At 50.5% G+C, this 13596-nt stretch overlaps 1 protein-coding gene across 1 annotated transcript in view; it reads left to right on the forward strand.

Annotated features, from left to right (window-relative positions):
- Positions 1 to 1080: 1080 nt before the first annotated feature.
- Positions 1081 to 13596, forward strand: part of ATP8B3 (ATPase, aminophospholipid transporter, class I, type 8B, member 3) — a gene marked incomplete at its 5' end in the record, with an annotated part of 76862 nt that continues 64346 nt past the window's right edge. The window contains 5 exons of the mRNA XM_015410569.1: positions 1081 to 1172; positions 4683 to 4796; positions 5809 to 5907; positions 7658 to 7719; positions 10902 to 10974. Coding sequence (XP_015266055.1) covers positions 1081 to 1172; positions 4683 to 4796; positions 5809 to 5907; positions 7658 to 7719; positions 10902 to 10974 — 440 coding nt within the window. The remainder of the gene's footprint in view (positions 1173 to 4682; positions 4797 to 5808; positions 5908 to 7657; positions 7720 to 10901; positions 10975 to 13596) is intronic.

A 13596-nucleotide genomic window follows, 5' to 3' on the forward strand; every position in this document is an offset into this window, starting at 1 on the left:
CACCCCCAAAATCTCCAGGTATTTCCCTCTTGGGTTCCAGCTTTAAGTCATGCTAAGGCTGCGGTCAGATGTGCCACTTGGAGCGGAGGGGAAGTGAGGCTTTCTCCTCTGGAGGAATTTGACACACAGTTGCGAGATCACACCTCCCTTTGTAGCTGTGGGCTCAGACCGTCACTGGTGAGCTAGCTCACACTAACTCACCTTAGAGGGAACACTGGACGCAACTGCAAGTGAGTCGGGGTTTTTTTTTTTGGCTGTTTGTTTGCCATGCACATAGATGAGGAATCGCACCTCCGCACTGAGGGCCCCCTGTGGAGTATGCGATAATGCGCATACTGTGAAGGGGGGGGGACGGCACCGAGCTTGGAGGGCCTGATCAGACCATCCCGACGGCACAAGAGCGTGCTTGCGTGATCAGACAGGGGAAAGTCCGTCCGTGGCTCGTTGGAACCCGTTTACTACTGGACTTTCCCCGGTGTCTTTTAACTCTGCTTCCGTAGCGGAGCAGCACGGGTTGCTGATGACTGCGGGATGCTTCCCAGATGTTGTGGTCTGATTGCACGCTTTAGATCCATCAGGCATTCACACCTATGTTGGATCTAAAGGTGTGTGTGATCGCAACCTAAGTCTGAGTTCTGCATGGGTGTGTTCTGCCTTGATTTCCCGTGCCTCTTTGTTGAATTAAACCCTACATCAATTTTAAGTTATACTTGTCTATGGTTATAGGTGATTGGGGGGTCTGGGAGTCGTGTCTGAATGTCTTCCTTCCTTCCCTCCTTCCTTCCTTTTTGTTGTTTTTCCTTCCTTCCTTCCTTCCTTCCTTCCTTCCTTCCTTCCTTCCTTCCTTCCTTCCTTCCTTCCTTCCTTCGGTGGGCTGGAGATATCAATGCTTTCTTTTTTTGTCACCCCTCCCCCCTCCATGAACAAACCCAGGTCCCATAACGTCTTCCCTCAACTGGGACTGGTGGGAGAAACTGGGGTTTCAGAGAAATACTTTTGAAAAGGCTGACCCTTCCTGGCAGGGATGATATCTTGAGAATTTGAGACCTTCCTTCAGTGACGGCCATTGTATTTCCCCAGATTTCACCTGGATCGTGAAAGCGAATGACCGGGCTTATCACGAGCAATTCCGGAAGAGGTACGCCTACTGTCTGAAAAAGAAAAAATATGCGGTAAGGAAGAATTCCTGGAGTCTTACGGGGGCGGGGCGGATTTCTGCTCTCCACACCTCTACCTTCCCTCAAAATTCAGTTCTGGAAGCAATATATAACAATGAGTAATTAAAAAAAAAATAGAAATCTGAAAATTTGCCAGTTGCTTGTGAGATGTGTATAAACCTTCTTGTCCACTCCATCTTACGTCATGAGGATGATTAGAGCGTCAATATTGTGTAGTGGTTAGAGCCTGGGAAGTCTGGTTTTAAATCCTTAGGTAAGGTAAAGGGAAAGGTTCCCTTGCTCGAAAGCCAGTCGAATCAACCTCTAGGGATGCGGTGCTCATCTCTGTTTCCAAGCCGAAGAGCCAGCGCTGTCCGAAGACGTTTCCATGGTCATGTGGCCGGCATGACTAGGCGCCGAGGTGCACGGAACGCTGTTACCTTCCCACCGAAGTGGTACCTATTTATCTACTTGCAGTTTCTTGCTTTTGAACTGCTAGGTTGGCAGGAGCTGGGGCCAGAGACGGGAGCTCACACGGCACTAGGGTCTCAGACTGCCAAGCTACCGACCTTCTGGTCTACAGTTCAAGGGCTAAGCTATACATTGGTGTACAAGGTGCATCCAGGTTTACCACCTTGATCAGAGTCAAACGCCAGCTCCAAGAATGCTGCTTTTTAAGCCTCAGAAGCTGATTTTGCTGATGATTGACGGCGTGGGTGGAGGAGGGAGCTCCTCCTTCGCCCCCAGCTTTCCCCCTGAGCCTAAAGAACCCCCAGTGGGAAGTTATTTGTGTAACTTTAGAGCTGTGACTGCATGGACAGAAAAGTGCAGTCCTTTTCTAAGCACACTGTTGAATATGTTGTCGAAGGCTTGACACAGAGAGTACTCCGTCTTCTTGTGTTCTACCTCTGAGGATGCCAGTCACAGCTACTGGTGAAACGTCAAGTCCAACAATGCCAAGACCACGGCCAGACAACCCGGAAAATCTACAACAGCTAACACTGTTGAATGCTCGCCAAAACCCATTGAGCATTTCAGATCGACCAGTAGGCATGCATGTGTAATCTCAGTTTGTGGATTCTGTGGGGCAGAACTTGGAATGAATCTTGTAATCAGGGGTATTTCGTAGAAAAAGAGGTACAGGAGCTCATTAGCACAACTTATTTGCATGTGCCACACCCCCTGACATCACCGGAAGTGTGTCAGAAGGCAACACCCACCACTCAGGCTCCACTGGACTGTTTTGGATTGCTAGCTATTGTGGGGGGGACGTGCAGATCTGTCCTCGCAGAGGAGGGAGAGCTTGTACCTGAATAAAACTTGGTCTTAAAGGTGCCACTGGACTGTTTTGGATTGCTAGCTATGGGAGGGGGGAATGCGCAGATCTGCCCTCACAGAGGAGGGAGAGCTTGTATCTGAAGGCGGGCTGGGGGGGGGGCTCTGCAAGTTACCTGGCTGCTTCTTGTGGCCCGACTGAGGGCTGCTGGGAGCAGGGGGCGGGCCTTGTTGCATGTGCCTGCCCCCTGGGCTCCTTACTGCCGGAGCTCTGCTCCTGTGCGCTCCTGCAGGAAATGACCCCTGCTTGTAATAATTCAAAGAAAATAAACCATTTTTACTTTCCACTTAACATCGCATCGTGTAAGAAAAACATAGATCTTAGTAACACAACAGAAGAGTGATCTTTTAAAGTCCAAACAATTAACCTTTCCCTCCTTCACGGCTTGCCACTCCCAAAGTCCATCTCTTTCCTTGTATTGTTGGCCCAAGAAGTCTCCAGCTGAAATCTCTGTGTGCCAGCTTCCAAGAGGAGGGTCCTCCCAAATAAACTCCCCACTAGATAACACAGCCCTGAAACAATAATTCTAAAATGACAGTTTAGAACAGAAGTCTGACAGTATACTATAATTGTATCTGGACAAGATGACAGCCAGGTATGATTGAGTTAGATCATCCTGATCTATGGTGACAGGTTAAACTGTCATGTGACAGTGTCACCAGGTACAGATTGCAACTAGGTTGCATCAGCTTAATTAATGGACACCATGAGTCAGCACTGGACTCTGATTGGTGCCAGTTTGTATATAAGGGGAACAGTCCTGATGTAAGTGTTCACACTTGTGAATGAGTTTACTGCGAAGCACCTTGTCGGACAATATCGTGATTTGGAGACTGCAAGGTGGTATGGACTGTCTGTAAATATTCTGTAAATAAAACCACTGTATATAGCTTCAACACAGCAACCTGAAACTCTCGTTATTCGGACGCTTCCAATATGCCGTCAAAGTCTCTCTCCCTTGCCAGTTTTCATTCACAAATCATGGTTACCTTAAACAAGCCGTTAAGAGTCTACGGATTAAGGTTTAAGCTCCCCAGCAGGGCAGTCTTGCTTCTCGCCTCTGATTTCCACACAGTCTGCACCTTTCTGCATCGAGAGGCGTTACCCTTCCTGGCTCATCCCATTACTAGCTAGGTCAGGGGTGTCAAACATAAGTCCTGGGGGCTGGAAGTGGCTCGTCCAGGGCTCTTATACGGCCCGTGAGCAACTAGTGCAAGAGAGGGAACAGGAGACTGCTCAGGGGGGAGTGGGTGGAAACACTCTAATTGTGGCTTCCGCGTGGCGGAACAACCACGTCTGCAGCAGTTAAGCAGTGTGGGAGCATCTGCCCAGTGCCGCACCGCTGGCTCTCCAGTCCACCCATGTGGGTTTTCCTCTGCACCCCCCTCCCAGCCCATGGGGCCTTGCAGTGAGGATACACCAACTTGGAGCTTACCAGCTGCTGTCCTTTATGCAGTTTCTATATCTGGTAACCAGCATTACAATTTGTGGCACATGTGGCCCAGCCCAACAAAGTGACATTGATGTCAGATCCGGCCCTCATAACAAATGAGTTCAACACCTCTGAGCTAGGCAGGGGTCATTTCCTGTGGGAGTGCACAGGAGCGGTAAGGTGCTCAGGGGGCGGGCACATGCAACAAGCCCCACTCCCAGCAGCCCTCAGTCAGGCCACGAGGAGCAAGAAGCAGCCAGGTAAGTTGCAGAGGCCCCCCCCCGCCTTCAGGTACAAGCTCTCCTTCCTCTGTGAGGGCAGATCTGTGCATCCCCCCCCCCCATAGCTAGCAATCCAAAACAGTCCAGTGGCACTTTTAAGACAAAATTTTATTCGGGTACAAGCTCTCCCTCCTCTGCGAGGACAGATCTGCACGTTCCCCCCCCCTCAATAGCTAGCAATCCAAAACAGTCCAGTGGAGCCTGAGTGGTGGGTGTTGCCTTTTGACACACTTTCGGTGATGTCAGGGGGTGTGGCATATGCAAATAAGTTATGCTAATGAGCTCCTGCACCTCTTTTTCTGCAAAATGACCCCTGGAGCTAGGGGTTACACTCCCAGAAAGGTGTGTGTGTGTGTGGGGGGGGGTTTGACGCCCATCAGAAACAAAACCAGCATTGGCCTAACTAATTTCATCGGCAGAATGTCTCAGTGCAGAGTTTTGGCACAGTGTGCTCAGATCCGCTAATTTTCCTCCAGGGCAACTCTATCAAGACGGCCAAGTACAACGTCCTCACTTTCCTCCCTCTCAACCTGTATGAACAATTTCACCGTGTGGCAAATCTCTATTTCTTGCACGTCATTTTATTACAGGTGAGAACTGACTAGCCAGCTGCTTGCGGTAGCCTTTGGGTGGGCTTTGGGAGCGGATGCCTTTGCAGGGTATCGTGTTCCTAGCAGATTTGGGACTCTGGCTCTGCCATCTGCCCCAAGCTTGGAAATGTTGAGCATGCAGGTTAGGGCTACATCTATGTTGACTTCATGTCAAATGTAGCTTTTGTGGGGGACACAAACAATCTTTCATGGAGACCTCATTATGGCCACCTTGATGGCAAAAGCCAGTTTGGTGTAGTGGTTAGGAGCGCAGACTCTAATCTGGGAGAACTGGGTTTGATTCCCCACTCCTCCACATGCAGCTGCTGGTGTGACCTTGGGTCAGTCGTGTTCTTTCAGAGCTGTTCTATCAAATGCAGTTCTCAAGAGAGCTCTTTCAGCCCCACCTACCTCACAGGGTGTCCGTTGTGGGGAAAAAGAAGAAGAAAAAATCAGATTTGTACTCCACCTTTCACTACCCGAAGGAGTCTCACAATCCCCTCCCCTCCCCCTCCCCAATGTGTCTGTCGTGGGGAGGGGAAGGGAAAGGAGATTGTAAGCCGCTCTGAGAAGGGCGGGATATAAATCCAATATCTTCTTCTTGTCTTCTTTCCAGTCTTGTTTGCTAGTCTTCGTCTCCCACACCCTGGAACGCAATTTTGTGTAGGGGAGGGGGGGCTTTGGTTGCAACTTCTTTCCCCCTTCCTTCTTCCTCCAACCAATCAGAGATCACATAACCACCCTCTGTCAGAATTCCAAAGGCTCAAAAAGGTTGGGCACCTCAGATTGAGCTGATGGAGAGCAAAAGGGTTCCTTCATGGTATCATGGGTGACGCTGGCCGATGAGGCCACCTCCTCCTCTTCTTTTCATGGTTGAACGCTTTTGCCCTCTTTTTGATATGGTACCCACACAAGGGACCGAGATGCCATTGAAGAACAGGTGGATGAAGCCATCCCTCGCAACTTCGCCCTGATTATCACACCCACCCAAATAGCTTCCCCTTCGTTTTAGAGTATCCCGGAGATTTCCACTCTGCCTTGGTTCGCCCTCCTGTTCCCGATCAGCATCCTTCTCAGCATCCGAGGCATCCGGGACTTAATCGATGACATTGTGAGTACCAGTTTCATTTTGAGGCTGTAGTTTAAGAACATAAGAGACGCCAATGATGGATCAGGCCAGTGGCCCATCTAGTCCAACACTCTGTCACACAGTGGCCAAAAAATACCAGGTGCCATCAGGAGGTCCACCAGTGCGGCCAGGACACTAGAAGCCCTCCCACTGTTGCCCCCCCAAGCACCAAGAATATAGAGCATCCCTTGCCCCATACCGAGAGTCCCTATCTATACCTTGTGGCTAAGAGCCACTGATGGACCTCTGCTCCATATGCTTATCTAATTCCCTCTTGAAGCCATCCATGCTTGTAGCTGCCACCACCTCCTGTAGCAGTGAATTCCATGTGTTAATCACTCTTTGGGTGAAGAAGGACTTCCTTTTATCTGTTCTACCTCGACTCCTCAGCAGTTCTTGTCGAAGCTGGCTGCCTTTTGACCAAGAAACCTCTGTATCCAACCCAAAAAGGCTGTGAAGGAAGGAAGTAGTTGCAGGGTTTCCCACCTTGCTAAGCTGTCTGTCTCTACCGTGGTTCTTATCAGGATAGGATTGTCAGGCCTCCTGCTATGCCAGGAAGTCTGGCAGAAATTGGAGAAATTTAAAAACAAAACGGTGATGTTGTTGAGGTTGCTACATCGCTTTCGGGGGGGGGGGCAGACCAGGGAATGACATAGGATAGCTCTAGGAATCGCTGGAAACTCTATGATTTTCCCATAGAGGATCTAGTAATTTCTAGAGCTACACTTTGGGAAAACCTGGAAGTGATGTAGCAGCGTTGCCACTCCCAACCCTCCTGCTGGTTGCCAGGTTTGGCCTAGCAACCCAATATAGCAAAGAGTGGGGAGAACTTTACTGCTCATTTGCTATCAGGAATTTTAACCCACAGGAAAATTCCAGATGCAAAAATGGAGTAAGAACTTTGATTGGGGCTGCTAAGTCGCTCGCTTAACAAAGCAGTCGGAGAGTGATTCAGCAAGAACACAACTTTATTCTTCCACTCGAACACAACTCCAACACGGATCAACATCGGATAGCCAGAACAGCCTTTACATTGCGGCTGTCCTGCTTTTAAACATTCCCGGCTAATGTAGCCACACCCACTGTACAAATACCAACCAATAAGGTTGTTCACATAAGGACCAATCACGGATGTTCCCGCTCAGGGAGCTTGCTAGAAGGTGATTGGTTAGGTGCTTCCTGGGCTAGTAACACGATTGGATGGATTTGGATCCTAGCCCAGGACGAAGCTTTACATTACACTTCAATTAGATGTTTCACAACATATCATGCATTCAAGGCAGCTTTGAATACACTACAGGGGCCAAACAAAACATCAGAAAAACAGTGTGCAATTGGGTTGCTGGGTCCTTCCTGTCAATCATCGGGGGTGGGGGGACTTCCTGGGTGTGGCGGGGACCTCACTGGTGATGCCCTGACATTGCCCAGAGTTCACTTCCTGTGTGCACCAGAAATGATGTCAGCTTGTCGGGACGCTGCTGACATCCCCCCTCATTTTGGCACTGTTTCCCCCCTGCCCGGGAACAACTAATGACACAACAATATATAAGTTGAGGAGCAGAACACAGGAAATGGTACAAAATATTCATTTTATTCATTTATTTATGAATATGTATGAATGTATGAATAAATGCATATCTCCTCAGACTAGGAGCGGCTAGCAGAACAGCAAGAGCTATAAGGACACAAACATTGATAGGGAAGAATTCATTTTTTCCCTTTTGCTTCTCAGGCACGGCACCGGAGCGATGGGGAAATCAACAGCCGGCCCTGTGAGATCTTGACCGGGGGAAGGTGAGGGAAGGGCTGAACCAAAATATACCGAGAGACTGGCAGCAAATATATTCCCTTCCCCCACCCCCAGGAAAATGTCCCTATGAAACCTTCCTTCCCAACACTCATTCAGAGTGAGGCCCTTTGCCTCGTTCTGAACTGGCTTCATGACATCATCCTGCAGCCAAATCCGATTGGCCAGCGATGGTCATGCTGTCATTTCATTCACTATATGATTCCTGATTGGCTGGGATCACATCATTTTTTTTTACAAAGGTGGCACTGAAGCAGCTGCAGCTATATATGTATGTGTGTGTGTGTGTGTGTGTGTGTATTTCAAGACATCTTTGCAAAAGGCAGAGTGTCTCTGAACATAAGCAGAGACCACAGAACATACCAAAACCCCTGATGGCTCAGCCCCAGGGTTCACTGTTTTTCCACAGTAGACAACGGGATGGAAATCCCTGGTAGACCCTGGAAATCCCATAAGCAGTGCTCAGGGGCCCTAAATAAGAACATAAGTAAGAACATAAGAGAAGCCATGTTGGGTCAGGCCAGTGGCCCATCCAGTCCAACACTCTGTGTCACACACTGGCCCAAACCCAGGTGCCATCAGGAGGTCCACCAGCAGGACCAGAACTCCGGAAGCCCTCCCAGTGTTGCCCCCACCCAAGCCCCAATAATACAGAGCATCACCCTGGAAGAAATGGCTACTTTGGAGAGCAGACTCCCTTCCCTCAGACTGCCCCCCCCCGCCAATCTCTGCACCTGACTGGGCTCGGAAATGTGGAGGAGGACGAGGAAATGGGCTGGGTGGGGGGAGAGACTATCATTATGCCCCCTGTTGGTATATGGAGGCACATTACCTTTGAATATGGAAGTTCTGTCAGATTTCGGAAGCCAAGAAGAGTCGACCCTGGTTAGTATTTGGATGGGAGACCACCCAGGTAGTCCAGGGTCACCGCTCAGAGGCAGGCAAGGGCGAACCACCTCTGTGCATCTCTTGCCTTGAAATGAGGGATCACCGTTAAGTCGCCTGCAACTTGTGCGAATTCACACACATGTCGCCATTGTGGCCCAAAGCTGTTGATGGACTTCTCCTCCTCCATGAATTTCTCTAATCCCTGTTTAAAACCATCCGTCACCACATTCTGGGGCTGTGAATTCCACATATGGATTTGCTGTTGAGCCAAGCAGGACTTCCTGTTGTCTGTCCTGAATCTACGGCACATTACTATTAATGGCAAGAGACTACTCATAGCATTCCCATCCAGCGAGCAATGGCTCCCGTCCTGTATATCCGGTACCTGTAGCCGTCTCTCTACTCTCCTTGTTGACTCTTTACCAGTTTGGTGTGGTAATTAAGTGCGTGAACTCTAATCTGGGAGAACCGGGTTTGAGTCCCCCCTCCTCTACTTGCACCTGCTGGATGACCTTGGGCAAGCCGTAGTTCTGATAAGAGCTGTCCTTGAAAAAGAGCCGTTTCTAGCAAAGCTCTCTCAGCCCCCCCTCCCTCACAGGGTGTCTGTTATGGGGAGGGGAAGGGAAAGGAGTTGGTAAGCTGCTCTGAGACTCCCTTGGGTAGTGAAGGGCGAGGTATAAATCCAATCTCTTCTTCTTCTTTAACCTCACAGGGAGTCTGTTGTGGGGAGGGGAAGGGAAAGGAGTTGGTAAGCTGCTCTGAGACTCCCTTGGGTAGTGAAGGGCGAGGTATAAATCCAATCTCTTCTTCTTCTTTAACCTCACAGGGAGTCTGTTGTGGGGAGGGGAAGGGAAAGGAGTTGGTAAGCTGCTCTGAGACTCCCTTGGGTAGTGAAGGGCGGGGTATAAATCCAGTCTCCTCCTCCTCCAGTTGCATCTGTCAAAAGGAGATCAATGGCCGATTTTATACACGGACTGAGGCATTACCCTGACCTAGTGGCCCAGCCAAGGCCAATCTCATCACATCTCGGAAGCTAAGCAGGGTCGGCCCCATTTGGTACTTGGATGGGAGACCGCCAAGGAAGTCCAGGGTCGCTACGCAGAGGCAGGCAATGGCAAAACCACCTCTGCCCTGACCTGGATGGGCCAGGCTAGCCTGATCTGGTCTGATCTCAGAAGCTAAGCAGGGTTGGCCTTGCTTAGTATTTGGATGGGAGTCCACCAAGGAAGTCCAGGGTTGCGATGCAAGGGCAGGCCACGGCAAACCACGTCTCCCCTGTCCTGGATAGTCCAGGCTAGCCCAGTCCTGTAGTCTCTTGCCTTGAAAACACTACGGGGGTCATCATAAGTTGGTTGTGACCAGTGTTCCCTCTAAGCTGAGTTAGTGTGAGCTAGCTCACAGTTTTTTAGCCTCCGGCTCACACATTTTTGTCTCGGCTCAGGAAGGAGGGGCTCCAGAGCAAACTAATTTATGCAGCAGCCAAATCGCTCGCTCACAACTTTAACGCCAGTAGCTCACAAAGTAGAATTTTGGCTCACAAGACTCCACAGCTTGGAGGGAACATTGTTTGACGGCACTTTCCACAGGGCTATTTTTGGGCAGGAACGCACAGGAACGGAGTTCCGGCTGGCTTCAGAGTTGGCCACGCCCACTACAGCCAAAACCTCTGCGTGTGTGGCTACAGAGGGAAGGCCTGGAGAGCAATAGCCCCCCCCCCGCTACTCTGAGGCAGGCGGGCCAGGGGGGCCTGGAAGGATCGGGGAGGCATTTAAATGCCTCCCCGTGCCTTCCCCGGCTTGTCCAAGGGCTGGCTTGCCTGGGCTCCAAGGGCTGGTTTGCCTGGGCTCCCCACAGCCGCGGGGCACCCAGGCAAACCAAGGGAAGGCATGGGGTGTGGCCTAATATGCTAATGAGTTCCTGCTGGGCTTTTTCTACAAAAAAAGCCCTGCTGAGGCATAACCACTACCAAGTGGAGCATCGCCTGCCCTGTGTTTGCCAGGAACAGGATGGTTTGGGGTGGGTTCAGGGAGAACCGTAAAAGATGCATTCAGTCCTCCTCCCAGCACTATATGTCTTGTGGCAGGGAGTTCCGCAAGTTACTTAGATGTCGTGCGCACTCTGAAGGTGTTGTCAGTTGCCATCACTGGGTACCCCAGAGCCCCTTTCTCCAGAGGCAGACCACAGTTTAAATTTTTACAAGGGGAACGACAACAGACAGAAGGACGGGTCTCCTCTGCCCCCTTGAGAATACAAGGTTATGTTTTGTCTTTGTTTGTCATAGATTCCGCAAGAAGCAGTGGAAGGACATACATGTGGGCGACATTGTCTGTCTCCGCAAGGACAGCTTCGTGCCAGTAAGTGAGCTCTGCTCTTCACCTGTATTTTGCTTTGTCCGTGTCTGGCGATACCTCTCAAGAGGACGGTGCACGTTATCATGGAATAGGGACGCCATGGATGTTAAGACTAGATGATGGTTCTTCCGGGGAAATTGCCCTGGAATGGATTGGTGGGGTATAAATAGAATAATCCAGGTTTGTTGGTGGTCCCTAAATCGATGAAGGGGTCGTGACCCAGCAAGATGGTCGGTGGTGCCTGAATGGGAGACCACCAAGGAACTTTATATATAGCTATATCTTTAGGCAAGCCGACTCTGTCCTTGTGATTCCGGACTGGTCGAGACAACTGAGCACGTTCTCTTATCTTGCGAATTCCATCACGACGTTCGTTCTAAATAGATTATGCCAATAATCGTCGCCTACCCAGGCAGGTCTAATCAGTTTTATCCTACTCTTCTTTTTGCTGATATTTGCAATGATACTACTGCTAAAGCAGCAAGATTTTGTGCTATATGGCTATCCTAACCAGACAGAAGACGATGACTTCTTAGGAAATTTTAAAATCCACGTTGTCTTAACTAAATTTTTTACCTGTACCAACTGTCTGGCTGTATTTTTCTGTTAATTATATGTAACATTTTAAGGTATTTGCTGGTCTTTGATCGTAATAAATCGAATTGAATTGAATTGAATATCCCCTTCACCTCTCCTGTTATATCCCCCAAAGAGCATTATGCTCTGGAGAGGAGAACCTCTTGGTGGTCCCTAGCCCGAAAGATATCCGGCTGCCCTCAACCAGAGCCCAGGGCCTTTTCTGGAACTCTCTGCCTAACGACATCCGTGCCCTGTGGGACCTCAGGCAGTTCCACAGGGCTTGTAAGCCAAAGATGTCCCACCAGGCCTGTGGTTGAAGACAGCCAGGGGTCGTTTCCTGCGGGAGGGCACAGGAGCGGAGCTCCGGCAGTAAGGCGCCCAGGGGGCGGGCACATGCAACAAGCCCCGCCCCCTGCTCCCAGCAGCCCTCAGTTGGGCCACGAGGACCAAGAAGCAGCCAGGTAAGTTGCAGAGCCCCCCCCCCGGCCCGCCTTCAGGTACAAGCTCTCCCTCCTCTGCAAGGGCAGATCTGCACGTCCCCCCACAGCTAGCAATCCAAAACAGTCCAGTGGCTCCTTTAAGACCCAAGTGTTATTCAGGTACAAGCTCTCCCTCCTCTGTGAGGGCAGATCTGCACGTTCCCCCCCCCCAATAGCTAGCAATCCAAAACAGTCCAGTGGAGCCTGAGCAGTGGGGGGTTCCTTCTGACACACTTCCAGGGCGTGTGGCCTATGCAAATAAGCTATGCTAATGAGTTATGCGAATGAGCTCCTGCACCTCTTTTTCTACGCAATGACCCCTGAAGACAGCAATGGTCTGTCATCAAGCCTGCCCCCGCCCCACATCGTTCCTCTCTCCCTCATGGGGTGAGGATGGTTTTTTTAAACACCATCTGAATAGCTCTTGAGTTGTTTGCTGTTTTAACTGTATTTATTGAAAGGTATTGTTGGAATTGTTCATAGCCTGGACCCCTGTGCATAGGGGAGGGCAGTCTATGAACTGAATAAATAAATAAATAAAATCGGCTGACTGGGGTCCTGGAAAGGATAAGGTTGCCAACCTCCAGGTAGGGGCTGGATCTCTCCAAAATGACCACTGATCTCCAGAGGTCCATTCCCCTGGAGAAGATGGCAGCTTTGGAGAGTGGATTCTATGGCATTATGCCCTGTTGAAGTCCCTCCCCTCCCCAAACCCTGCCAGGTTCCTCTCCCCTACCCCCGGAGTCTTGTGTACACTTCTGGAGGGCTCACTTCAGAAAGGGTGTGGACAGAATGGAGCGGGTGCAGAGGAGAGCGATGAGGATGATCGGGGGCCTGGAGACCAAGCCCTGCGAGGAAAGGCTGAGGGACTTGGGAATGTCCAGTCTGGAGAAGAGGAGGTGGAGGGGGGGACAGGATTGCTCTCATGAAATATCTGAAGGGCTGTCACTTGGAGGAGGGCAGGGAACTGTTCCTGTTGGCAGTAGAGGATAGGGCTCGCAAGAATGGGTTTAAATTCAGGGCAGGAAGGCACCAGGTGGACAGGGGTCATTTTGTAGAAAAAGAGGTGCAAGAGCTAATTAGCATAACTTATGCCACACCCCCTGACATCACCGGAAGTGTGTCAGAAGGCAACACCCATCGCTCAGGCTCCACTGGACTGTTTTGGACTGCTAGCTATCGGGAGGGGGGGAATGTGCAGTTCTGTCCTCAAAGAGGAGGGAGAGCTTGTACCTGAATAAAACTTGGTCTTAAAGGTGCCACTGGACTGTTTTGGGCCGGGGGTGGTGGTGGTGGGGGCTCTGCAACTTACCTGGCTGTTTCTTGCTCTGACTGAGGGCTGCTGGAAGCAGGGGGCGGGGCTTGTTGCATGTGCCCGCCCCCTGGGCTCTTTACTGCCGGAGCTCTGCTCCTGTGCGCCCCTGCAGGAAATGTCTCCTGCAGCTGGATATTAGAGAAAACGTTTTTTGCAGTTTAGAGTTCTGCAATAATGGAATCAGCTGCCTAGAGAGGTGGTGAGCTCCCCCTCGCTGGCAGTCTTCAAGCAGCGGCTGGACAAACACTTGTC

Source organism: Gekko japonicus, unplaced genomic scaffold (assembly GCF_001447785.1).
Source record: "Gekko japonicus isolate JY-2015 unplaced genomic scaffold, Gekko_japonicus_V1.1 scaffold3619, whole genome shotgun sequence".
Classification (NCBI taxonomy): domain Eukaryota; kingdom Metazoa; phylum Chordata; class Lepidosauria; order Squamata; family Gekkonidae; genus Gekko; species Gekko japonicus.